General features: G+C 38.7%; 1 protein-coding gene across 2 annotated transcripts in view; it reads right to left on the reverse strand.

Moving 5' to 3' along the window:
- TENM1 (teneurin transmembrane protein 1) overlaps nucleotides 1-26,081 on the reverse strand; it is a 735,430-nt gene that overhangs the window by 308,904 nt on the left and 400,445 nt on the right. For both annotated transcript variants that reach the window (XM_070604355.1, XM_070604354.1), the window contains exon 6: nucleotides 20,212-20,452. In XM_070604355.1, the coding sequence (XP_070460456.1) occupies nucleotides 20,212-20,452 (241 nt within the window). The remainder of the gene's footprint in view (nucleotides 1-20,211; nucleotides 20,453-26,081) is intronic.

Here is a 26,081-nt window from a genome sequence, read left to right on the forward strand (position 1 = left end):
CCATGAAAGAATAATGAAATGCCACAGTTTTCAGTAGTGCATTTCCCTACAGGGACTGTTTTAAATGGGAACAAACATGTGACCTAGGCAAAATTCATGAGCACATGTTTAAAATTAAACCAGACTTCAAATTTTCTAGGACTTTTAAAAAATATTCATTTTATAAACAAACACATTGACAAAGAAAATAGTTCAGTGGTTACCAGGGGAAGGAGGGGGGTGGAGGGTGGGCGCAGGGGGTGAAGGGGAGCACTTGTGTGGTGACAGACAAGAAATAATGTACAACCGAAATTTCACAATGATGTAAACTATTATGAATCTCAATTAAAAATATTCATTTTATAAAGAATTCAATTATATTTCCCTTTGTAAAAGCTGAAAGCCTGTTCCCAATTTTGCTCACTAGAGCAACCTGCTGATTTTATAGAATTGGTCTTCACTGGTTACTTGGCTTATTTACTTTTCTTTCTAAGTGAGTGGGTAGTGGGCAGAGTATTATATACCTTGATTATCTTTTTATTCATCCTCATTTTCTACAGATATGTATTTTCCTCATTTGTTTTATGAGCTAGTTGACATGGTATGCTTTTCTGTATCATTTGTTTTTATTGAATTGTAATCTATATTAGCAAGGACATTTTATTTTAAAGAAAGAGTGTTTCAAATTCATTACAAAGGAGCACAATAAGGACAGAAACTAAGAGCTTCCCACCAAGCTCTTCGGGTTGAAAATCTAGACTATCATTCTAATCCAACTTTTGAAGGATGTTGCTCAATATCTGCCTTACATTAGCTTTCATTTCTTTGAAAGTCTTACTCATCCATGTACATTAAAGGCAAGAATGCTTTATAATGCCGTAAAATAACATAAGAAATGCCACTCAAATCAGTCCTCTAAACTAGCCAGCATAACATTTCTCCAAGGGACAAACTAGCAAAGCATGGCTGTCCTCTGAAATATCAGCCTTAAAATCAAAGATGTGGCCCAAGGCAGAAACTGTCTGCTCTTCACCAATAGCCATGTTTTCCTTTCTTCTTGGCACCGATAAACTACATTTCCCAGTCACCATTTCCAATAGGTATAGTCATGTGACTGAATTCTGGCTAATGAAACGTTAAACAGGAGCAAAAGTGGTGTTTGACACTTCTAGTCTTCGCTCCTAAAAACTTCCCACCCATGATTCTCAATCTCCATCCTCATCCACTGGCCAAAAGAGAGCAGACTCCAATATGGAAGGAGCCTAGTAGTATACTCATTCCACACGATATTATGAAGTTATGGAAAATACTAAGAATTTTTAACTACATAAGCATATTAGATATGCTGATCATTGTCTCTCAGGGCAGAGCCCTGGCCAGAACATCCCTACCCACGACCCTCCCAACCCTATTCCCCACTGCTTGCAGCCATAGTTAATTGGACCAGAATTGGATATCTAACCTCAGAGACAATCATATTCTCTGTCTTTCCCTCCCTTCCTCTCTCTCCCTCTTAGAAATCTAGACACAGAAAGCCAGACAGCTAGGGAAGCCAAGATGCAAAGTCATGTTGAGCCAGAGCTGGAGTTACAGCATGATAGGGAAACAGTTAAAAAAATCTCATCTAGAATGAAGCCTGAGAATAGAGCATATGTGCCGAGAGGAACAGAGATGAGACATCCTGTGGCCCAAGAAAGAAACAGAACTATGGAGAGAGTTCTCTCTCTCATTGGGCCTGGCTGTACTCATTGCTCTTTTTTTCTGTGAGATTATCCTGTGTCATTTTTTAAAACCTCCTTTTTACTTGATTTGGTTTTAAAGCATTTCTGTTCCCATTAACCGGATAGTTTCTAAGGCAATAAGCAATTTTCCATGTTGCGGAAAAAATCAGAATTCATATACACAGTACGACCACAACCATGTGCTGTCTCCTCACACACAAAACCAAAACCAACTCCAGCAACTGCAAATCCCTACTCTGCAGGGACCTGATCTATAAGAAAACACATGGGAATCTTAATAGTAACTACATCTGGGTGACGGACTTTGTTACTATTTTTCTTGTGACTTCCCATGTTTGTGCTATTTTCGAAGCGAAGGTGCACTACTTTTATAAAGTCCTTCATGATCTGGCCTCTGCAGGCCTCTCCACCTCACTACTGCTATTGTCTCCAATGCCCTCGAAGCTCTGGCCATCCTATGTAATGTGTGGTTTCCCAAATGTACCATTTCTTTCAGGTGTCTGCATCCTTGGAAGCTTTTTAGCAAAGAACAATATCAGAAGAGCTAAGAAATGCCCAAGAGTAGCATAGGTCTAAGGTAATGGCAGGAGAGAGAGAATAAACACTGAACATAGGGAGAATGAAGAATGTACGAGAAGAGAAAGGAAGAGAATAAGAAAGGAAATTTTATAGCTAAATAGTTGATAGATAAATTTGCCTATTTATGCAAGGGTAGAGGATCATTTGTTAGTTGTTCTGGGGGTTACTGTTGCCTCTTTTGCTATAGGCTGTCTAGATCTGATCTAAATAGTCAGCAATGATACATTGTATTTTTCTAGCTTTTTGTGTCCCCAGAAAACAAGCCAGTTAAGTATATGTAGAAACTAGTATATATTCAATGTGTCAAAAATATATTGCTGTTGCTTAAGAATCTCACATAGAAATGCAGGGTATGACAAGTTAATTGGGGATAAAATTACATGAGGAATTGCCACTATATTAAAAGGAAACTAACTGGTGGAGAGTGGGGAGCTTAGACCTAAATGGACTTAGTTTAGCAGTTGTTTTAATCCATTTGGGCTGCTATAACAAAATACCATAAATTGGATGGCTTATAAACAATAGAAATATGTTTCTCACAGTTTTGGAGTCTGGAAAAGTCCAAGATTAGGGTACTGGCATGGTAGGGTGACCTCTTTTGGGTTGCAGACTGCCAACTTCTCTCTGTGTCCTCAAGGGGTGAAAGGGGCTAGGGAGCAATCTGAGGTCTCTTTTATAAGGGCACTAACCCCATTCATGATGGCTCTGCCTTCAAAACCTAATCACCTCCCAAAGGTGCCACCTAATACCATCACCTTGGGCATTAGGTTTTCAACATATGAACTTTTGGGAGACACATTCAGTCTACAGCAGTGGTTTTCAATCCAAATTATACTATAACCTGGATAATTCTCTAAACCCTCCAACAAAGTCTTCAGAGGAAAGGAATAGGGATAGGAAAGATGGGAAGGGAAAAAAGAAACTGCAAGAGGGGCCGGCCCCGTGGAGCAGTGGTTAAGTTCACACGCTCCGCTTCTCGCAGCCCGGGGTTTGCCGGTTCGGATCCCAGGTGCGGACATGGCACTGCTTGGCAAGCCATGCTGCGGCAGGCATCCCACATATAAAGTAGAGGAAGATGGGCATGGATGTTAGCTCAGGGCCAGTCTTCCTCAGCAAAACGAGGAGGATTGGCAGTAGTTAGCTCAGGGCTAATCTTCTGCAAAAAAAAAAAAAAAAAAGAGAGACTGCAAGAGTCTGAAGAGGGGTTGAGTAAAGTGAGTAAGCAAGGAAACAATAGATTTTGCCTCATCATTAATCTAAGGCTGTTTCTCACTGGGGACAAATTGGCCCACAGGGGACATTTAGCAATGTCCAGAGACATTTTTGGTTGTCACAACTCAGGAGAGGGTGCTACTGGCATCTAGTGGGTAGAGGCCAGGGATACCGCTAAACAGCCTATAATACACAGGACAACCCACACAACAATGAATTATCCAGTCTGAAATGTCAATAGTGGCGAGGTTGAAAAACCTTGGTCTAAGAATGTTCCTCCTACTGGAACACGCAGTTTTGAAGTATTCACATGCCTATGGGAGGGAATCTGTTGCTTTCCAAAGACTTCCAGAAAAAGATTTTCTTGCCAGGCACTCATGATCTTATTGTCCTTCCCAAGCTCACAGCTGTTCCTCCCTGGGACTATTTGCACTTGGGGTTGGTCTATTATCTAAACAAATACCCTGAACCCTAGGTCCAGAGAGCATAGACAACTCACTGATAATTACCTCAAACATTTACCCTTACTGACCAAACAATGAAATCTTTGTGAGTTATGGAGAATAGAAAACATTTTCTACCTTCAATTTTTAAAATTGCTTTTCAAATTGTACCCCTCATGAACCTGTCATGAGGAATAAATCCAAAACCTGAAACGCTGATTAAAACATGCAGAAAATATAATAATCACAGCAAATTGAACAACATTGACTCCCCTCAGGCTAAGCTACCTAAGAAACAGTCAAATTCAGCTTTGTGCTATGCTCTAAAGCTCAGTAACTATAATCCCACTTGAGCATAAGAGAATTTGTGGAAACCAGGCCTTCCTTCCATGGAAATGTTCTCTCCCTAGTTCCCTGCCATGTGTATTCAAGAGTGCAAAGAAGAAACTCATTGGCTCTGTATTCAGAGACAGCACAGGGAGATAAAGGAGGAAAGGTCAACTTCAAGAGTGTAGTGATTTCACATACTTCCTTGGTCTCTACACATACATCTCTATTTGGCAAATACGTAATTAAACCTGAACTTATTTTCTCTCTGCATCATTGTCAATACTCAGAAAAAAAAACTCATCATGGATTCACAAGATACAGTATATAAATAGCTGGCTGGAACTTACACCCAATCTGTATTTTATTTTTATCTTTGAGTAAGGAACATAAAATGAAGTTATATTTAATTCATAATTAGAGAATGACAATATGAAAGAAACTATTAAAACTACTGCAACTTCACGACATGACCCAAGGCAAGCCAGATTTCTATATAAGGTCTTGCATCTTGAATCCTGTCTCTATGAAGGGTTTTGTTCTTAAATTCATTTATTTAACAAACTTTTATTGAGCACCTATTGTGTAGCAGGCAAAACATAATCATAGATTAGTCTTGTACTAGCCTCAGATTGCCATCTTAACTATACTTGCCTGACATTATCACTAACCTTTGACAGAAAAGAATGTGCAGCATCTTCCTCATTTCTTCTTTGATATTGGAAATTCTGAAGGAATCATGACTGTTCAATTTAAACTTATCTGACTTGTTTGGAGACCTTACCTAGAATTAGTAATCTTGCAATTAATTAGAATCCAACTAACTGGAAAGCTCAATTGAGTAGAATTCTTTCAGTGGAGGAGCAAATGACAAGGAGACAGGCCACAAGATAACAGGGATAGTAAAGCCAGAAAATAACTCAAATATCATTTAGTTTTATTTTCTCACCTGACTGTTGAGGAAAATGAGGTTGAGAGGAAGAAAGAGGCATTATCAAGGTCACAGAGATTTTTAGTTGCAGAATTGGACTTGGACTCAAGATTTTTAACTCTAAATCCAGTGCTTTTTCAACTACTCACAAGAGGCCATCCAAAATTTGCAAAGGGTATCCTGGGACCACTAGACATTTTGTTCACTCTACAATGTCCTATCTAGAGTGCTGTACAATAAAAAAATCATGTTCAAAATGACAACCCTGACATACTGTAAGATTTTCAATTATAAAAGATTAAATTATCATTTGGATTAAAATGGAAAGTAGATTCATATTTAAGAATGATTTTCAACAAGAATGGCAATTTTTAAAAAGTTCTATTTAACCTTAAGCTAGCCACCAAATCCAATTAACCAGATCCCTCCATTTTCTAGGCATTTAGGCTCATCAAGATTTTAATATAAATAGAATAAAACCTAGATTATGTCTCCAGGCAGGGAAATTTAACTGAACGACAAAAAGGGATGACTCGGGGTTCCGTATATTCCAGAGACAAATTGCTATAGTGAAAAGAATACTGGATTGGTTGCATAGAGACTTGCATTCCAGCTCCAACTCTTGCTCCAACTGTCATGTGGACACATTATTAAAATTTCCCAGTTTCTTTATCTCTAAATTGGACATAATTTCTATTAGGTCTACCTCTCAGGGTTGTTTAGAGTTTAAAATGAGATAATGAGTGAAGGACTTTAAACAATAGAAAATTACACATACAAACTTACATATGCACATATGCCTACATGTACATGCACACTCATACACAGCTATACAATATATTGTCTAAAATCTGTCTTTTGAATATGACAAATAAAAAAAGTATTTAGCTACAAGTGTATGTATTATAAAGCAACCAGTCATGTTGCCATAAAATTATCTAAGTTAATGATACTATTCAGCATGATAAATGACAAAATTTGAAAGATTAGACTGTCATAAATAAAAAACAAATGAACAGTTTGGTTGAAAGGTTGAAAGGTGGGGAAAAGTAGACTGTGACTATTTTATTCCAGAAGAAAATCAATTTACTTAGGAGGTTAATAATATGCCACAAAAGGAAAGAATAAATGATTTCTGTGTTTTTATGATGTACTTGATATTTTGATAGTTGAATTGGAAATAGTCATAAGTTAGCGTTTATGTTGTCAATGAAAGCCCTGTGCACACATATGTCACTATTAAGTATCTTTATCAGTAACAAGGGACTGCCTATTGTTTTGTGTATGCCAATTGGAGATAGGAAGTCTACATTATAATCTTGGGTTGGCCAGTGATAGCTACTTGCCTTTGGAAATATGACTTACATTTGAGCACCACGTTTAAACAAGAGTGGGAGGGTATAATACCTTCCCTCTAGGATGAGACTAGCAAAGGCAAACTTCTTGCACCTAAGGGATTGTTTATTCCCAAAGGCAGTGTCATCATTGGCTCTATGTTCTAGTTGAGACTTGGCAACCTAGGAAGCCTGTGTCACTGTTTGGGATCATGCTGTTTTCTTCAGCATTATATGACAATCCCTACAACTTTCCATATTCTTTACCATTAAGGAAGCTTGATCTCTAACTTGCTCTGTTGGTTTTTCCTCTCAACCACATCATCATCCTGGTGACTACTGTGTACCTCCTTACTGAATGTAGTTCCCTCTTCTGTTTTCCTCCTTCTAATTTATATGAAAGTTTGGCCCAGATTCAGCTTCTTCTCAATCTACTATTCCACTTCAAAAGCAGAGTCTATCTTCTGTTTCCATTTTCCTACCTCTTACCAATTCTTCAGACCCAATGCAGTGCAGTGTAGCTTCAATCTTATCACTGTACTGAAATTGGCTGCCTCAAAGTCAGGAAGTCTGTAATTGACAGATCAGTGGTCTCTTCTCATCCACATTCTATTTGACTCTTTTGAGGCATTTGAAAACCATGATCATTATCTCCTTGAAATTTTCTCCTCTCTTGTTTGTTCTCTTCTATGATTGCTCCTCAATCACCTATGGTGGCTTTTTCTCCTTCATGGACTTCTAAGATGTAAATGTTCTCATGGTTTGGTTTATGGTCTTCTTTTTGCACTCAACTCTCTGTCTAGGTTTTTCAACATTTTCTCCATCATTCAAGGAAATTCAATTATTATGTCTATCTCTGAAATTCTTAATTATCCACACCTACCATGAGCTCTGGAATAAGGCAAAGGTGGGTTTGAACTGACTCCATTACATACTAACTGGTGACCTGTGGCATATTGTTCAACTTCTCTAAGCCTCAGTTTTAAATACTATAAGTTGGAATAAATGTGATAATGGCTTGGCACAATGTTTGGCACATTGTAAGTATTTGATAAGGGGTAAGAGAAAAACTTTTTCTCTCTTTCTTCCTTTCCTGGTATCCAGATCCATATTTTCCACTATTTATCGGATATTGATCATTTCAAACTGGATGTCCCATATAGATGTTTCAATATTTCCAAAATAAAACTCATTGCTTCTAACAACTACTGTTTCTGATTTCAGAAATCTACTCCATCTGTAGTTCCCTGTTCAATAACCCTGTCTGTCTGTCCATTTACCCTACAAAAATTTTGTTGAACAATATGAGCCAAACACTGAGGAATCAAAGTAAAAAAAGATATAGTCCTTTACTCAAGTTGCAACAGGGAATAAAGATGAGCAAATAAAATATTTGGAATGCAAATATACAATGGAATAAGCATAAACATATGCACAGAGTGCTATGAGACCATAGATAAGGTGAACGTCTATGAAAGCTGCTGTGAGGAATTGAAGGCAGGTAATGGAAGACTTCTAAGAGGTATCTTTGACTCCTCTCCCACTTCTCCCTTATTACATCTAGCCAGACCACAGATCCTGCAATATTATTAGCCTCAATATGATTAGCATTTTAGGATAAAGGCCGTGTCCCCCACTGGAAAGTAAGCTCCACAAAGGCAGAGATTTTGTGTGTTTTGTTCTCTGTAGAACATTGCCTCGTACACACTATGCACTCAGTAAATACCTGTCAACATTTTTTAAAACTTATATATGCTAGAATTCATCATAGTATTTATACTGAACCACTTTTCATTTAAAATATTAGTATTATACACATTCTTATACCCTCAGATATCACACCAAAAAAAAATCAACAGAATCGAGAAGCAGATGTTACTGTTTATTTGCTTATCTGTTTGCCAAGGGGGGCGATTCTTTTTGAGCTTTCCTGTTCTTTAAATAGAATACTCAATATCACACTTTTGCAATTCTTGCAGAGACATTTCAAAGACCTCAAGACTTAACCTGATCTTATCACTTGCTTTTAAAGCTACAAACATTTTTGTGTTGTGGAATTAATAAAGAGCCAGCTGTATTCTCCCAAAGGGAGATGTTTAGTAGAATGTCTTTGATACACACACACACATCTCTGTAGAAAATGAGAATAATTGACAGGAAACTCATTTTTTACTACTTCAAATATATCTCATACTTTTAGTAAAATATAACAAAGTGTCTATTAACTTTATGCGGCAATGAAAACATTTATTATGATTAACTGGGTAAGTAACTTTGTACCCAATGAAGTTGCCAAGAACTAGTTTTTCTCTTGATCAAAACCAGATATTTCTGGGGCCAGCCTGGTGGCACAGTGGTTAAGTGTGCACATTCTGCTTCTCGGTGGCCCGGGGTTTGCCGGTTCAGATCCCGGGTGCAGACATGGCACCGCTTGGCAAAAGCCATGCTGTGGTAGACGTCCCACGTATAAAGTAGAGGAAGATGGGCACTGATGTCAGCTCAGGGCCAGTCTTCCTCAGCAAAAAGAGGAGGATTGGCAGTAGTTAGCTCAGGGCTAATCATCCTCAAAAATAAAAAAATGTAAAAAATTTAAAAAACCAGATATTTCTGTTTTAAATATACAACCCAGGATAAGGAAGTGCATATGATGAGGGAGGGCAAAAAGGTTGGTACAGAGATTCCTCTAAAATTTAATTTTTGTTTTCTGTAGTCATATTTCGCCAATCAACTCATTTTTAGAAATTCCCTAAAACATCTGTTTAGATTCAAATTTGGATGGCTAAATAAATCTTCTCCATATGAAAACCAGAGTTCATCTCACCTACGGTGAAATTTCCTTTCCTTATAAAATGACACATGTTGTGTTTGCCTTTGGTTTTTATTTTGAACGGAAACTGAAAGTAGTCAATTTAAAAGCATTTTAAAAAATAATATCACCACCAAAGTGACTAGAGACTGTATCACAATAGTCTTCAAAATATTGCCTTCACTGCGTAAGCACAATAGACTACTATAGATATATTTTTACTCTCAATATGTAAAATATATTTTTAAAGACTACAGAATTCTCCTTCATGTAAATTTAACGTATTCCACATCCGTCATTTGGTGTAGGCTGAAGAGCTTGGTTGATTCCTGTTCATCTGTAGTAAACAGGATTTATAGGTCATAGATTAGTTCTACGAAGTCTCTTCCTGTCTTAAAAAGAATCTTTAAATCTGTGGCTGAAGATAGATTTTGCTAACCCCAGTGCTGTTAAAGGATTAAAGCATGAGATGCTGTTGGATCTAAGCACTGAATATGTACATTCTGAGCATTTTTTTTTCTCTAGTCATTAATGAAGGAAAAAATTGTATCTCTAAATCTATTTTTCCATTGCAAATGTCCTGAGGGGAAAAAAAAACCTACTTATAAATGTTAGGTAGATTTTAGCCGTACTATATAATAAAGAAATACATAACTAGCACTGAGGAACTTACATTTATGGGTTAATATTTAAATAATATTATTCCATAGATATTTAAATGAGTGCCATTACCACTAATGAATATTTCTTCCAAATGATTCTTATTTCCCCAGGATAGACACTAGCTCTAGAAGTCTGGTAACAAGGATTGGTCATATAGATTTCATTTCTCTTTCCATTCCTTGCCAACATCTCCTCTGCCAATGGCTATGACTTTTCTTTCATAAAAATAACCCTGTTGACTCCACTTAACTGTCACATTGGCCCAAAGCCAGCAAGGACAGTTAGCCTCATACCAAGCTACAGCTATCTGTCAGAATATGCTAAAAATCAGTGAAGATAGTTGCTACCCACTCTTCTGGCCAGGAGTGACTCCTCCACACAATTCTGATTTGTCTTTGTGAGTTGGAGTGGTTATGTTAATATCAAATCCAGGTTCTCCCTAGTATTGAATATCATGGCAAAATCTTTAAGTAAGATTCATTTTGGTGAATAGATCATGGTTAATCTCCATCATCATCATTGAGAGCAGATCAAGCAAGGTTAGTTGGTATCTAGAGTCAACAACTGGCCAAAAATTCCAAATAAGTATGAGTATCCAGTAAACTCTGAGTGAGGAGCTTGAGTTGGGGGACAACAAAGAGTGTAATTAAGGGAAACCAAAAAGGGCTGTAATTCCACTTCAAAGCGAATCTGGATAAAGAGGCTGAGAAGCTAAGAGAACCGTGCTCTGCAGGGAGCGGGCTCTGTTTGACTTCCTGACAGAAATGAGCACTACTCCACTTTACCTGATGCTAAAGGCAGAGCAATCCACTCACAAAGTGCACAGATGGAATAGAGAGACCAGTACAGAAAGAAAAGCAGTAGTCAAGATTCTGAGAAGATAGAATGGAGCAAAAACTAGTGTCAAGGGGATGGAGAAGGGAGGAATATGACACAGAGGAAGAACAGAAAGAGGGGAGGAAAGTAAGATGAGACTGCAAATCACATGTGAGGTCTAAAATAATCCTGTGACAACCTTAAGAGGTGAGAGCTATTAACTCATTTTTGAAGTAGGGAAACTGAGGTTCAGAAAGGTTCAATAATTTGCCAAGGCACATACAGCTAATAAGGAGCAGAATTTGACCTCAAACCCACATCTATTATTTCTACAACCCAAACTCTTAACCGCTCTTACAGCTTTTATGAAGAAATCACAGCACTGTACCACCAAAGTGACATGATGGCTTTGGGATTGAGGCTTATCCCACAGGCAAGGAAAAGAGACTTTCTGGAGAAGAACCACAGAATGCAAGGGTCTGCAAACTCTAGTATATCCAAGGATGGGCCCCTGGATAAGGAAGGAGAATATGACCATTTAACAGTAGGAATTTCAAAATGAAATTCAGATATCTGGCTCATAGCTTAAAAATTATGGGCTTTTGCTTCCAGAATGATTTTCTCTTATTAGTATCAGAAGGAATATATTTGCTCACAGAATAGCCAACGTAGTAAACAGAGTTTAAATGGCAAATGAAGAAAAAGGGAGAGGAAGAAGAGGAAAAATAATGCCTAATATTACTGAAATGGATAACTGGTGACCATGCACAACTTTGAATATGATATGCTCTTCTCAGAATACTCTTTCCCCATTGTTCACCTAATGCGTTCTCCTCATAATTTTAGATTAAAATGATTTTTAGGCCATTTTTTCAGGGAAATTTCCACTTTCCCTCTTCTACCTACCTCAACACTTCCTCTGCCACCACTATTCCCATCTGGGTTAGATCTACCACATCCAAGTCTTCCTACCTTTGGATTATTTGAATTTAATAAAGCAATTATCATGGCATTACTATCTATTTTACTTGGGCTCCCCTATCACAGAAAGCGACTGAATGTGAAGACCTTGGATCTACAGTCTGGGTTCAAAATCTGACCTGGATCTGCCATTTCCTACATGAGGGATTTTTCAAAGTTCCTTAACCTCTCTGTACCTCAGTTGCCTCATCTCAGTTGAGGATGTCAATACTAATAGTACCTACCACATAGAGTTATTGTAAGGATTAAAGCAGTTGATTTATAAGGGCTTAGAACAGTGTTTGGCATGTAGCAATGTATATGTTTAGCTATCATTCTTATTACTACTACTAGATCACAAGTTTCTTGAGTACAGGAACTCTTATTCCTCATAGTAGTTGCAGTGCACAGTGAATAATCAGTAAATGCTTGCTGAATGCCACGCTGTGCAGGGCATGCTCAATAATCCACAGAAAGGGAGGTATGTGTGAATAATGGATCTTTTTAGCGCAGATTAAAGCTAATGTGGCTCTCTCAACTTTAGGGAGTCTGAATTCCTCTCCTTGCCAGTCAGTCAGTGCCAGGCTCTTATATTAAAAATAATAATATTTACTGCACACTTTCTATGTGCCCAGCTCTGAGCAGATGTTTTACACATATTTCATTCAGTTCTCAAAATAAATCTACAAAGCAGGATCTGCCATTTTCTCCACATAACAGATAGGGAAATTGAGGCCCATGGAAGTTAAGTAATGTATCCAAGTTCACAACCATGCAAGTAGCTTAGTCCAGGGTTGTTTGAGCATGTATGTTTATTAACACATCTCCCAGACTCGCCATCTCCATCTTTGGCAATGTGCCCATCTTTCCAGGTTGTGAAAAACACTCCCTTCACCCTACTCCAAAAGAGATAATCCAGACAGTGGGAATGCTGAGAGAAGGCTTGGGGGAGGAGATGGAAAGGCTGGTCACTAAGCAAGAGAGGGCTCAGGGGAGGACATAATCCTGAATGCTCTAGGTAGTCAGGGCGTTGTTTCTTTGAATGACAGAAGGCAAATAACAATCCAGAAGCTGTTCTGCAGATTTGTCACAGATACGAATCTTACAAAGCCTCACAGATATTTGCCATCCAAACCTAGAGGAGGGAATGGTTCTCATAATTGGAATTTGGTGGTTGCTATAAATTAAATATTTGTGGCCCCCCAAAATCCATATGTTGAAACCTAATCCCCAGTGTGACAGGATTAGAGGTGGAGCCTTTCCGGGGTGATTAGGCCACGAACGTGGAGCCTTCATAATTGGGATTAGTGCCCTTATAAAGGAGACCCCAGAGAGCTCCCTCGGCCCTTTCACCATGTGCGGACTCAGCAAGAAGATAGCAGCCTATGAACTAGGAAGCGGGCTCTTACCAGACGCCAAATCTGCCTGTGTCTTGATCTTGGAGTTCTCAGCTTCTAGAACTGTGAGAAATAAATGTTTGTTGTTTAAACCACCCAGTCCCTGGTATTTCTGTTATAGCAGCCCAAATGGACTAAGACAGCAGTGAAAGAGTATATTCTATTTAAAAGCATGCTAAGAGAGGAAGTGAAATGATGCTGTATGTATTCACTTGTGGGAAACCATGAACGTAAGGGGAGAAACATCTTTAATTAGATGAAGATAGAAAGAGAAAGGGACAAAATGTAGAGTCGTTTCTTGTGTATTATTATTGCTATTATGGTTCTAACATATATCGAGTGCTTACTATGTGCCTGGCTCCTCTAAGCACATTACAGGTATTAACTCATTTAATCCTCACGACAGCCTTATGAATAGATGTTACTATCATCCTTACTTTAAAGATGAGAAAACTGAGGCATGGCGATGTTAAGTAATATGCCCGAGGTCATATAGCTAATAGATTGTGGATCAGGGAGTCTACAGTAAGCCACTTGGCCAGATGGAGGAAATGGATGCTCATTTCTAACACAGACCACAAACGTGTCCTAAGAATAAAGTTTAGTAAATATGAGTGATTTCAACCCCACAGACATCTCCTAGACTAATCATTTAACTAAAGGCAGATATATGACCAGTCCCCGACCTCCCTTGTTCACAACTCCACCTTCCAGAAAGTAGAGAAAATGATAAGAAGACCTGCTTCTCTTAATGACTAAAAAAAAAGAAACTGGTGAGTCAAAGGTTATAGGAACCTTTAGAGAAAGCAACCATTTTAGCTTAGAGTCCATAAGTACATTATGAAGCAAAAATCCTAGACTCAAGGAAAGCAGTTCTCTAAAGTGAAGTAGATATGATTCTATGCCGTGAGACAATAGAAACAGGAGATAAATTAAGAATTTGGAAGGTTTGTTGCTTATTGAAACCAGTGTGCCTGTACTGGGTGCTCTCCATTTTTCTAGATTTCCAAAGAACATGTACCAAAAGGAAGAGGTGAGAATCAAGGATAAATAAATACAAGAGGGTATGACAAAAATAATGCCAAGAAGATTTATACCCCAGATGAGCCTAAAGCTTGAAAAAAAGCTACTAGAGATGACAAAAAGTTTTTTTATATGTTTAGAGCAAGAAGAGTAAGGATAGGATAGATGTGCAATTCATGCAATGTTATTGGATGATCAAGATCAATGCGGCCTTCTCAACGACTAGTTTTCTTTGTGAAAAAGAATGATTATAGACTTTAAATATCAATAACCATAAATTGAAGCCCAGGATAGGCACACTGTCTATAAGAAGGCACTCAATCGTTCCAAATGAATTAAAATTATATCCCAGAGTGGTGAGAGGTCTTGTAGATTGGATTGCTTAGTCATGGTTGCTAAAGTTTTGGGACTGTGGTGTGGGTGAAATGCGTCATAAGACTAGAGACAGCAAATATTGGTTTTGGTTTTCAAAAGGGATAGAAAGCACATGGGCCCCTTAGACTAGACCAAGAAACAGCATGTTGATTGAGTGCAAAATTCTAGAACAGGTTATTAAAAAGATGATCTGTAAGCACTTAGAGAAAAAGCAGTAACCATGAGAAGGTAGCACAGATTCTCTAAGAACAAGTCATGTTAGACAAATCTCATTTCACTTCTATTTTTGACATGAGTATTGGATTGGCAGATCCGTAAAAATGTAGACATACTGTATCTGGATATCAGCATGGCATTTGACAAGGTCTCTTATGATATGCCTGTGAACAAGATGGAGAAATGTGGGTTATATGCTAGTAAAAGAATGCTGTCTGATGGATAAATGTCAACCTGCAGGGAGGTTTCCAGTGGCATGCTGCAGAGCTCTGACCTTGATCTTGCCCTATGTAACATTTTTATTAATGACTTACATAAAATGAGGGAAGCATACTTAAAAAGTCTACACATGACACAATTGTGAGAGCAATACAATGCAAATAGTTTGTATGGCAGAATTAAAATTCAACTGCATCTCCACAGGCTAACAAGATGAAATCGAATCGGCCAAGCCAAGGCCCTAAACCTATTTCCACCTGCACTCCCCCATCCCAAACACACGATTAAGAAAAGCTTCAACTATATAATTAAAGAATAAATGAAATATGACTTAGCCTCAGAAATTGTTAAAAAGTTTCAAGAGTTTAGTTACTTAGTGTTCTCGATATGTATCAGTAGTGTTATGTGGCCGCCAAAAAAGCTGATATTGAAGTAGCATGAACAGAAATATTTGTTAGAATAAGAAAGAAAACTGTTGGTCATAGCACAAATTTCTGGATGAATCAATCAAGGTGATTGTCTGCTGAGCGTGAAACCAGGAGCCAATTTGCTTAAATTATACTCAGTTAGTTGTCTGTTTGCAAAAGTAGTTAGACAATGAATTATTAAAGCCCACCCTATATATAATATCTCTTATGCTTGGGTCACCATGGTAATGGGTGGGGTGCTTAAGTTTTTCAGGAACTGAGCATCTATCCCTTGTCCAGTTCAGGCCAGTTGAGACCACCAACTCATCAACTGGGCCTGCACAGATGACCTATGATAGGTGACTTCCTGACATCGGGGGACTGAAAATTCCACCCTCAGATTATGTTAATACCACCATTTTGTAAACACATGTCTTTTGAAAAGCCATGAAACTTGACTATGCTTGGGCAGCTCATAATTTACCTCACTTCTCCTTACGGCCAATCATTTATCCCCACACTTCAGACCACTCCATCCCTTTATCCCATAAATATCCCTAATCCCTACGTTATGGGGAAGCAAATTTGAGATTTCTTCTCCTGTCTCCTTGCTTGGCTGCCTTATGAATAAACCCTTTTTCTGGTGCAAACTTGTCTTGGTGATTGGCTTTTCATGTGATGGGCAAAATGATCCTGGTTTGGTAAGAAGAGTTCCACGTAAGGTACAGCAGATCTGCTCCCAGCCCTTGCTCAAGGGGCAGCCATACATGGCCACGCTGTTACTTTTCTTAATCACCTTACCTTCTCTCCCCTTAGCCTAAACTTTCTGAGAGAATAAATGACAGGGCTTGCCAAGAAACTTAAACACAGCCTGGTACAAAAGGGATGAACTAGGCTAATCAAATTCCCTCCTTTAGGTTTTTGGACTGAAGGGGAGCAAAACTTGCTACCCTAAAATGTGTCTTTTTGGCATACAGATGATTTTAGGCCGGGCATTTTTAAGAAACAGCAGACACAGGAGAAGTTCTGAAAACTGAGTAGAAGTTACCCTTCTGTAAGAGACATTTACATTTATAAGGGAAATTTCCATTTGTAGGGGTGTCTCCCTCTCTGTACCAGGAAGAGAAGGATGACACTAAATCTCTAGAAACTCTTGTCAGTGGAGAAGGCCATGACTTAGATCTACAGAACAACCTTACCCTGGTTTACCGCGCTTTGCCTGGTAACCTCCCATAACTGCCTTCCCCTACAACGTCTTCTTTTATCTTTAGCTGGAGATGGTACTTCAGGTGATGGCTTGGGCCATTTCGTAGGGTTACTCAGTTTTCCTGGGTCTCTCCCACATATACAGGAGGCATACCCGTTATTAAACTTCTGTCTGTTTTTCTCCTGTTAATCTTTTTAATACAGAGGGTCTCAGCCAAGAACCTAGAGCAGTAGGGGGAAAATTATTTTCCTCCCCCTATAGAACTTAGAGCTAGTAAGAGAATTAGGCAGTTAGCAATGGACATGCAGCTAAAGGGATGAGGTAAGAGGTGTCAGGAGGTATATGGAGTCCTGTGGTGTCGTGGAAACCAGACATTGCTATGAGAAAATGGAAGCTATGTGGTAGACAAAAGAAATATTGAGCTGATGATAAACTATTTGAAAAAGAGACAGAGAGGGGCAAAAATGAAGATAATTGCTGAGTCATGTTAGTGCCAGAGATCTACAGTCCTTACTCTTCCTTTGGGGGTTGACCAGTGTTTCCTGGGTTCCCAGGAAGTGATGACATACTTAAAAAGATGTTCTCAATTACTCAAGGCATCCTGAATGATCTCTGTTTCTTGCAACCGAAGAGTCTAATAAGAACCCACACCTGCATTCAGCATTGGCCATGACACTTCAAGAGCAGTTTGGACAAACTGGAGTGTGTTCTAAAGAGACCAGGATGGAGGATTTGAAACCAGTTAATGTGAGGAATAGGTGAAGGAACTGGGGCAACATTTAGCTAATAGAAGAGAAAAATCAGAAACAGTGAAGGGCTGTCAGGTGTGAGAGAGATTTTATTTATTCTGTGAGGCCCTAGAACTAGATCTGGGGGAAACGGGCAGAGTTAAGAGGTAGAAGATTTTGGTTCAATAAGAATCTTCCAGTAATTGTTTGAGATGAAATGGAACATCTTAAGAATGAGTCACTTCCCTATTTTAGAGATATTTAAGCAGAGGCAGGTGACCACTTAGTAAGGATAGCAATATTAGCTTTGAATTCTATAATGCTTTACAATGTAGGAGGCACTTTGTGCGACCCTAGCTTGATCTTCCCAATAACTTGTTGAGACAGGCATTTTTATACTCACTTTCACAGATGAGGAAGCTGATGCTCAGAGACATTATGTTGCATAGCTCATGAGTAAGCACCAGGGCACTCACAGAATTACCTTTGATTGACTACATGTGAAATAAACACTTTAAAGGATATATTTGGAAAATCCTAGCTGATCAGGCTGATAGAGTTTCTAGGTTTTTTAAAAAATTCATCTTTGTGATGCTGAATATATTTTCAAATATACTAAAAAGGTACTCTCTGCTCAGTCTCACATGAAAACTTATGTTCTTCTCTGCGTCTCATGAAACTGAGATCAATTAATACGTTCCTTGCATGGATACAGAAGGTCCGTGGGTGCAGTTTGTACAAACATGCCTAGATGTACATTTCAAATAAGAATAGTTTTCTCTTTCCATTTGCCTGAGCCCATTCCCCACCCTCTTCCAGATTTCCTGTTATTTGGCTGCTTAGAGGAAAGGAGTGTGTTTGCTTGTCAGGATTGCTAGTTAACCAGATTGCCCCACTGTTTCCTTAGCTCTCTATCAGTAAGCCCTGCAAAGGAATTAAAATAAGAGTAAATTACTACCGTTAGTGAAAACTCCTTGAAGATATACATTGTTCTCTGCTTCTCTCACTTCATTCATCTCTTTGCTTCAATTAAAAAAAAAAGAACAATACACAAATCCTGTCACTAGTACAGTTCTAATTGGGTTACATTTACCAGAGGTGCTGACTGCTATATTTTCTCTTGGGAGATATAAAGTTTATCAGAAATATCAGTTTATGAAACTGTTTAATCTAGTAAGTGATGAATGATATAGAGTTTCCTGGATTTTAGCCATAGTGCTTTTGGGTTGTTGGTGGTGACATATTCTCTGGTGCCATGGCTGGCATTTAACTTAATATGTGCTAAGGAAAAAAATAACCAGTCTTATAGTGTGGGTTTATTAGTTACCTCCTTTCCATTCCAATTCCCAGATATTGGGATAGAAATTGATCAGAGTTGATGCTAGACATTGTTTATCAAGTGATATATTATACCCACTATTTATGTAGGGGAGGAAGAAATTTTCCTCTCCCCTTCTAAGTTCTTTTGGCTGGGCTGAGACAGATTAACAGGAGAAAATAAAAGTTTAATAACATGTATACATCTGAGAAACCCAGGAAAAGTGAGTAACTCACCCAAGTGGCAAAAGCCCTCACACTGAATATCATCTTCAAGAAGATGTTGGGGGTGGGGAGAGTCAGGGACTTCAAAGGGAAGAAAGGCAATTCACAGGTAGATAAAAAAGAGCAAATGTTTGGAAAACAAGTGTTTGGCCACACAGAAACAGAAGAACACAGACGGGAGCCCAACAAACAGGCTTCTATAGGTTCCTCCTTGTCTACCACCTAGTTCATGTTGTGCTAAGGTGACAGCTTGCTTCCTGAGATGCATTTTTTTATCTGAAATCTTTTAGGCAGTTAAGGGGGAGGTAAGGAGAAAAACCTTCTGAGTCTTTTGTTTCTAAGAAATAATCAGCCTAAAATAATCATTATGTTAAAGAGACACATTTTGAGGTGGCAAATTTTGTTCCCCTTCATTTACATACAAATATGTTTAGGAAAAGCTTTGGTGGCAGATTTCAATAAAGGCATATAGAAGACAAGGGAAAGTCCTTGAATTTAAAAGATAATAGAATAGCATGTTTTATTAGGGAATGTTTTTCTACATTAATAGAAAGTTGTAATTTTTGATTTAAGAGAGAATGACTTTCTAGAAATGATGAATAATTTCTCAGTTAATCGTATCTAGTGCTAAAGTCTATTATTATCAAGGAACCTAGAACTGTGGAGAAATAGAACTTTAATCACATGACAAAAATTTGAGGAGTGAATCTGGAATCCTAGCTATATGCAATGACACAAAAATAGAGGCAAACTTTTTTGCTCAAAAGACCAAACTTCATCCTAAAGGCAGAATCAAGTTCTTAAAATTATACATAGACTTCCAAGTCATGAAGCAAATCCTTTTTTAAAATGTTTGAAGGCAACTTACTTTTTCAAAGAATCTTATAATAAATTAAATGCAAACTATCACTGTTCCTCCAATTGTATTTAGATTTTCCTGTAATATTAGAAGGTCTTAAAATAAGGGATGGCTGCCTTTTACTTTGAGGATGCGATGATAGTTTAGATAATTGCTTTGTTTCATATATTTTTGTGGGTGTCTGCCCACGGGGTGTTTTTAAGTATGTGGTTTCATCTTTTCACGTGCATCTGCTTTGAGCTGTGTCTGTGGGCGTGCCTGAATCTAGATGTGTGTGCGTCTGTGCTTGTGGAGTGGTCTGCCCTTTTGCCCATGCATCTGGGTGTGTATCTCTGTGCGCATTTGTGTGTCTCTGCAGATGTCTATGGTGAAATGAGTTTCTGCCCTCAGTGGAATCATCCCCTGCCAATACTTAAGTTTAGCGAGATCAATAATAGCTCAAGTACCTGGTCTCCAATGGTATGTTGCTATTCAAGACCCAGCTGTTATGCAGATGAACTGAATCCTGTGTACTGGTTGGGGGAGCTGGAGCAGCTGGGCTGGGCTGGCTGCGGGTAGTCATTGATCTTCTCTGAAGAGAGTCCGCTGCAGGGGGTGGCTTCCTGGCACAGGTGCAGGCATGCGGAGGCGGTGGTGGTGGAGGGAGGGGTCTGAAGGTGAACTGGTTGTGTGGGCTGCTCTGCATGTCTAAAGAGGAGACAAGAAAAACAAGAAATAGAGACTTATTCCCCACTTGGCAGTCAGGAAAACACAGCATGTCAGACTTATCAGGATTTCAGAATAATATAACCTGTGGGGTTGGGGGAGAGTTTTAAGTTTAGTCTATCTGTAAAAATGTCACTTAACTTACAAAAACATGTGCAGCACGCTTATGAAATGTAAAACATTCAGAGTTACATTCACATGTAAATTCTTCTGGGCTATAGAAGCTAAAAAGTAAATGAGGTCGCCTTACACAATTTGTCATAGTTTCTGCTACTGAACAAATAAATCATCAACAAGACACTAAGTTCCAGAACAGAAGCGAGCCGATTGCCATCAGTTGCAAAAGTCTCACTTCGGAAAATACCAATGAAAGGCACAAATTTGTTGCAAGGAAGCTCATTCGACACTTCAAATAAAAGTATAAGGCCACCTCCTGGCTTACCTCAGGAAAGGATGCTAGCCTGCTTACACGGGAGCAAATCCATACTTCAGAAAAACAGCTCACAAGTGTGTAACTCAGCTGCATGAAACTAATCTCTTTGCCAGCCCCCCAACTTCGTGTGCCGCTCATAAAAGGTAGGCTAAAAGGAGTTTGTTCAGGTTATTATACATATTTCTGTGGCCATGCAAAGCATAGTCTGTACCCCTCCTCGCTTGCCACACCTTTCTAGGAGCTCTGCCATGTCAGCAGCAGCTTAGGCAGCAGGAAAACAGTTTTTTTCTGCCTGTTTGCAGAGGGGGCAGCCTGGGACAGCGGTCCTCAGACTTCTGTTGTTGCTATTCTTTGGTATTTTTCCACTGTTTTCCTGGCAGGCACATGTAAAGACAGCGACTTAGAATTTGGCCCATGAGAAATACCCCAATTAAACCCCTTTGAAAAGAAATCGCTATTGCAGCTGATAGTCACCTCTCTTCCATAGGAGAAACATAATAGATGTCAAGTGATTTCTTGTAACACCGGCACGTTTTGGATAAACTTTGCAGGCAGCATGGTTCTGTCCCACCTCCCAAATGACTAAGAGTTGAAAAGCAGAAAAATGCAAGAGGCTTTCGATGCCTAGCAAAGGGCTCAGCTGGTTTGTGCCGAGACTCACTTCGCATTGGCTGATGACACACACACACACACTCACATCACTTCTTTCAATCCTTCCAACTCATTCTTGAAGTATGAAGACATCGGCATGGTTTTCATATGAAAAAAAGAAACTAGTGCCCAAGAGCATGACAAATTCTTGTCTGTGTTTTCTAGTATTGGTGGCTCTCCCTTTACAAAAACTTGCTATATGAAAAATGGAATTGTACAAAAGATGGATAGGGAAGGGAGTGGAGATCGTTCCTTTTATACAAAGAATTCCTTTAGATAGTCAGCTACTCTTGTATATTTAAAAGGAACTAAAATGCTTCATGAATTTTCTAAATCACCCCCATTATTCCAGGCCCAGCCCAAATCCCATATCCACTAAAAAAATCATCACAAGTATTTAACATCTCATTAATTCTTTTAAACTTCTGGGCTCATACTCATAACCATAACCAGAAGCGTGCTTTCCTTCCTAGGACTCAAAGAAGCATTGAATGCTGGAACCCAAGGGACCCTGGAGATCCTCTCATTTTGCAAATGAGAAAACTGATGTCTAAAGAATTGCTTGTCCAGGGACACATGGCTAGTTAGTGTCACGGCCAAGACTAGAGCCCATATCTCCTGATTCTCTGGCCAGTGCTCCACTCACTGTATTGGAGATCTCTGTACTATGAGTTCTCTTTACCTTCTTAAAATTTAGAGACACAGAGTAGTACATGTTTTCCAGATTTTTCACTTATGACATACCACCTTGCATTGCAGTTATTTGTTTATACGTCTGCTTCCCTCTTAGATAAGATTTCCTTAAGTGTAGAAAGGAAGCCAGCATGGGGTAATGGAATGCAGCACAGAATAGTGGAAAGTGCATAGAATTTGGGAGTATGGCAAAGCTGGGTTTGAGTTGTGCCTCTGCCATTTAGAAGCTTTAACCTCTCATCTGTAAAATGGAGATAATCTTTTTTCCTAACAATTAAGTTTAATTCATTTATAATGTGCCTGGACGTAGTATGCCAGTGGCTATTTGTTTACTGAATGTAGTAGGAGTATAAAGCTCTAAGACTGGAAATGACCATAGGGATCACCTAGTTCAGCCCTCCCTCCTCTCCTCTTCATTTTACAGATGAGGAACCCAAGGCTCACGGAGGTTCAGAGGCTCAGAGAGGTGAAGTGACTTGTTCAAAGTCATTCAACTTGTATGAATTTGCCTGCCTATGTCTGATGATTCCCAGCACAGTACTCTTTTCACTATACGAGTCTAGAAAATAAATATGACTCTCTTGTCTTGACATTAACACTTACTATTCTTATCATAAATTTGGCCCCTGAGTTTGCAATATTAGAACATTCCCTTGATAGCTCATGTTTTTGTCTTATTTCCCAAAATAGACTACATGTTTTTTAGAGCAAGATCATCTTCTCCTTTTCTTGTATGCCACACGACATTGAGTACAGTGCTAGGTATAGAGTAAGATCCCTAAAAGCTTTTATTTATACAGAAGTGTTTCTCTGGTCCATGGGACCTAGAGAACCACCCTCAATGTTCTCTTGGCTTTCATTCTGACGTAGCCACTGGATATCTATTTGATAGCTCACAGGACAGTAGGTTTCCTCCTTTAAGGTCTCAATGAAATCTGTTCTAGAGCCAAGAGGAAGGACAACAATACCCTGAAGAGAGTGCTTAAAATTATGTCCCTCCAAGACATGAAAAAAGCAGCACTGACATACTACAGATTTGCCATCCCAATCCATGAGATTGATGATGCAAGGAAGGGAAGTAAACGGTGGGAGTCCAGAGTTAGAAGAAGAAAAGGAGATGATTTTAGGTCCTGGGTTCAGAACACCTCCAAACGACCCATATGACATCAATTATTCTAATCAGTAGGTGTTTCTGTCAGTACAGTTGTTCAAAGGAAAGAAATTTTCTATTCAGTTCCATTGTTCAAAAGAAAGAATCACTCATTATCACCTGAATTTACTGCTTGTTGGATTTCTTCAAAATCTTTGCAACTCCCTTATTATTATGAAAAATGATAAAAATTCTACTTCACTGAAAAGTACAATCATGGTATTATTATAGCATACCATTTCTGCTGCCAGTAGAACCACTTTGTAGCATCATTTTGATTACATAATGATTATATATAGAGAAAAATTCATATATTTTGATTATACATATGTTTTGATTCATATCTATTTTATTGTGATTTTTGTTTCCACATTTTTAATATGCAGAGGTTTCCCTACTTGTTAATATTGTCTTTAAAAGCTTTCACAATATTGGATTATTGCACTGAGTGGAACACATCCAGACCTTAAGCCCTTATGAAATGCAAATTATCTCAGCTTCATTCTTTTTTTCACCTCAGGAAAAAGATGGGGAATGCACTTCTTCCCTCCCAAATGAAGTAATTTAATCCTTGGGCTCCATGAAATGGGATTTCCCAACATTAAACACTAATGAAAAATACATTAGGGTTCAGTATCAGGAGCTCTAGAACACCAGTTCCAAGGGGTTAAGAGTCACAGGCACTCACTTCCAAATGTATCTGGCAACCATACATTTCTGCACCCGAGAGAGAGGCAAGGGAGAAGGAGGGAGTAGTGATTATGCAAATGTGGATATCCAGACATACTTATGAAGCTTTTTGAAAGTAAATTAAGTTTTCAGATGGAAAGGTCTAATTCACATAATATACTTGGATAAGCCAGTTTCAGGTTTAAGGTCCTAAAACAGCCTGGTAAGAAAAACTCTAGGGGGAGGAAACTCCTCCAAACTATATCCAAGGCATTTTAGGTGTGGCGGAGCTGTTAACAGAAGTATAAGCCTTCAGAAACAACATTGCCCTTGTCTCTGAAGGGTAAGTGGGAGAAGAAAGTTGTCACGCATAGCTTTTTCTTTTTTCTCCTTTTTTGCAAATACACCTTATTTGGGATCATATACTAGAGAAATTTTTCACCAGAAATGAGAATATCTCTGTTCAGAACACTGTATGGGAACTTATCGAGGTATCTGTAATGGTGATTTGCCCCTTATGCTTCATTAACACATACAGTCCAGCTATAAGGCGATATTTGCATTTCTAAAATTCACTGTACTATGCAAAATAATGCAGGGGAAAAGGGGTTACGGGACAAAAGGGTTGGGGCACAAGACCTGAAGTTTGCTTGTGAAAGGGGGTGTCAGAAGGGTGGCAACTTGTGAGTTATTGTGACGTGGTGGAAGGAGGGTTATCTGAATCAGACAGACAAGTTCTAACACCAGATGTGGATGGGCAAGGCTCCTAACACACGTGGTGAACTATGACGGCTGGGGGGTTTCAGGTGCGTGCATGTGTGCATTTTGTGTATTCCTTTGCAGCTCATTCTGCTGTATGCAGTTTTCTGCATTTACCTAATATTTTTTAACAGATGGAATCGCACATATGCAAACGCAAAATTTGTCTTACGTTCAAATTGTTCTCAAATATGCCAATAGCATGGGAACAAATTAATGCTTCCAAAACAAGTGTTGTAGCAGAACTGACTGTACATGCAAAATAATTTTCTGTAGGTGTTAAAAATATATTGTCATTAATACAGTAATGCCAAATAGATCATTTTTCCTGAAAAACTTGACCAAGGCAGACACATCCCTAGTTTTCCCCAGATCCGTGTACTAAAGACATCATTCTTTTCTGAGGTGACACTATGACAATATCTCTCAAAATACGTTTTCTCCCAAAGTTACTATGCAGTGTATGCTGCCAAAAAGGGCACATATATTCCTATAGTCTAGAAAAAGGTCACAGGGAGTCAGAAAGCATGTCTGCACTTCCTGGCCTTAGTCTGTGTTTCATTACCCTATTGGCCAAAGGGGAGATAGCTCCACAATACTTTCTCTGCAACTCTGGAATCGAAAAATTCCTGAAAACCAAGGTTTTTCCTAATTCATTTGGTGATAAAACCTGACCTGAACTCATATGAGGATATTTATGGTCTTAACTTCATTTGGTGAATTTCCATACATTTAGCTACAGAAATACTGATGTATTTTATTAAGGGGTGCTGGCCCACATCCCAGTCTGGGTGTTACATAATACACAGCATGTGTATGCCATTAACTTGGTAAAATCTGAAAAAAAAAATCTAAATTCGGAAATAAGTAGATGCCAAAGATTTTCGAAGAAGGGATTATGGGCCCGTATTAGTATTTAGCCACCTCTCTGAACTCTTATGAGGCAATATTAATTAATGCTTAGGAAGACTTTGGTAATCTACATGAGCAAGAACATCAGGGCACCAAGGGTTATTGCCATAACTACTTATGTCAAGTCTCTTGAGGTCAATTATAAGCCTTTGGTTCCTTGGGTTGCTTTTCTGAGCTATTCTCCCTCCTAGGCAGGAGAACAGATAAAAAAAAAAAACAGGTTTAAAAGAAAGAGGAGAGGTTTATTATTAATATTAACTATTACTACTAATTCTAAATGTATATTAGTACTTGTCACAAGGAGCTTTCAGAACCAGTGAGGAGGTAGTTTATAAATTCAAATG

Source organism: Equus przewalskii, chromosome X (genome assembly GCF_037783145.1).
Source record: "Equus przewalskii isolate Varuska chromosome X, EquPr2, whole genome shotgun sequence".
Taxonomy (NCBI): domain Eukaryota; kingdom Metazoa; phylum Chordata; class Mammalia; order Perissodactyla; family Equidae; genus Equus; species Equus przewalskii.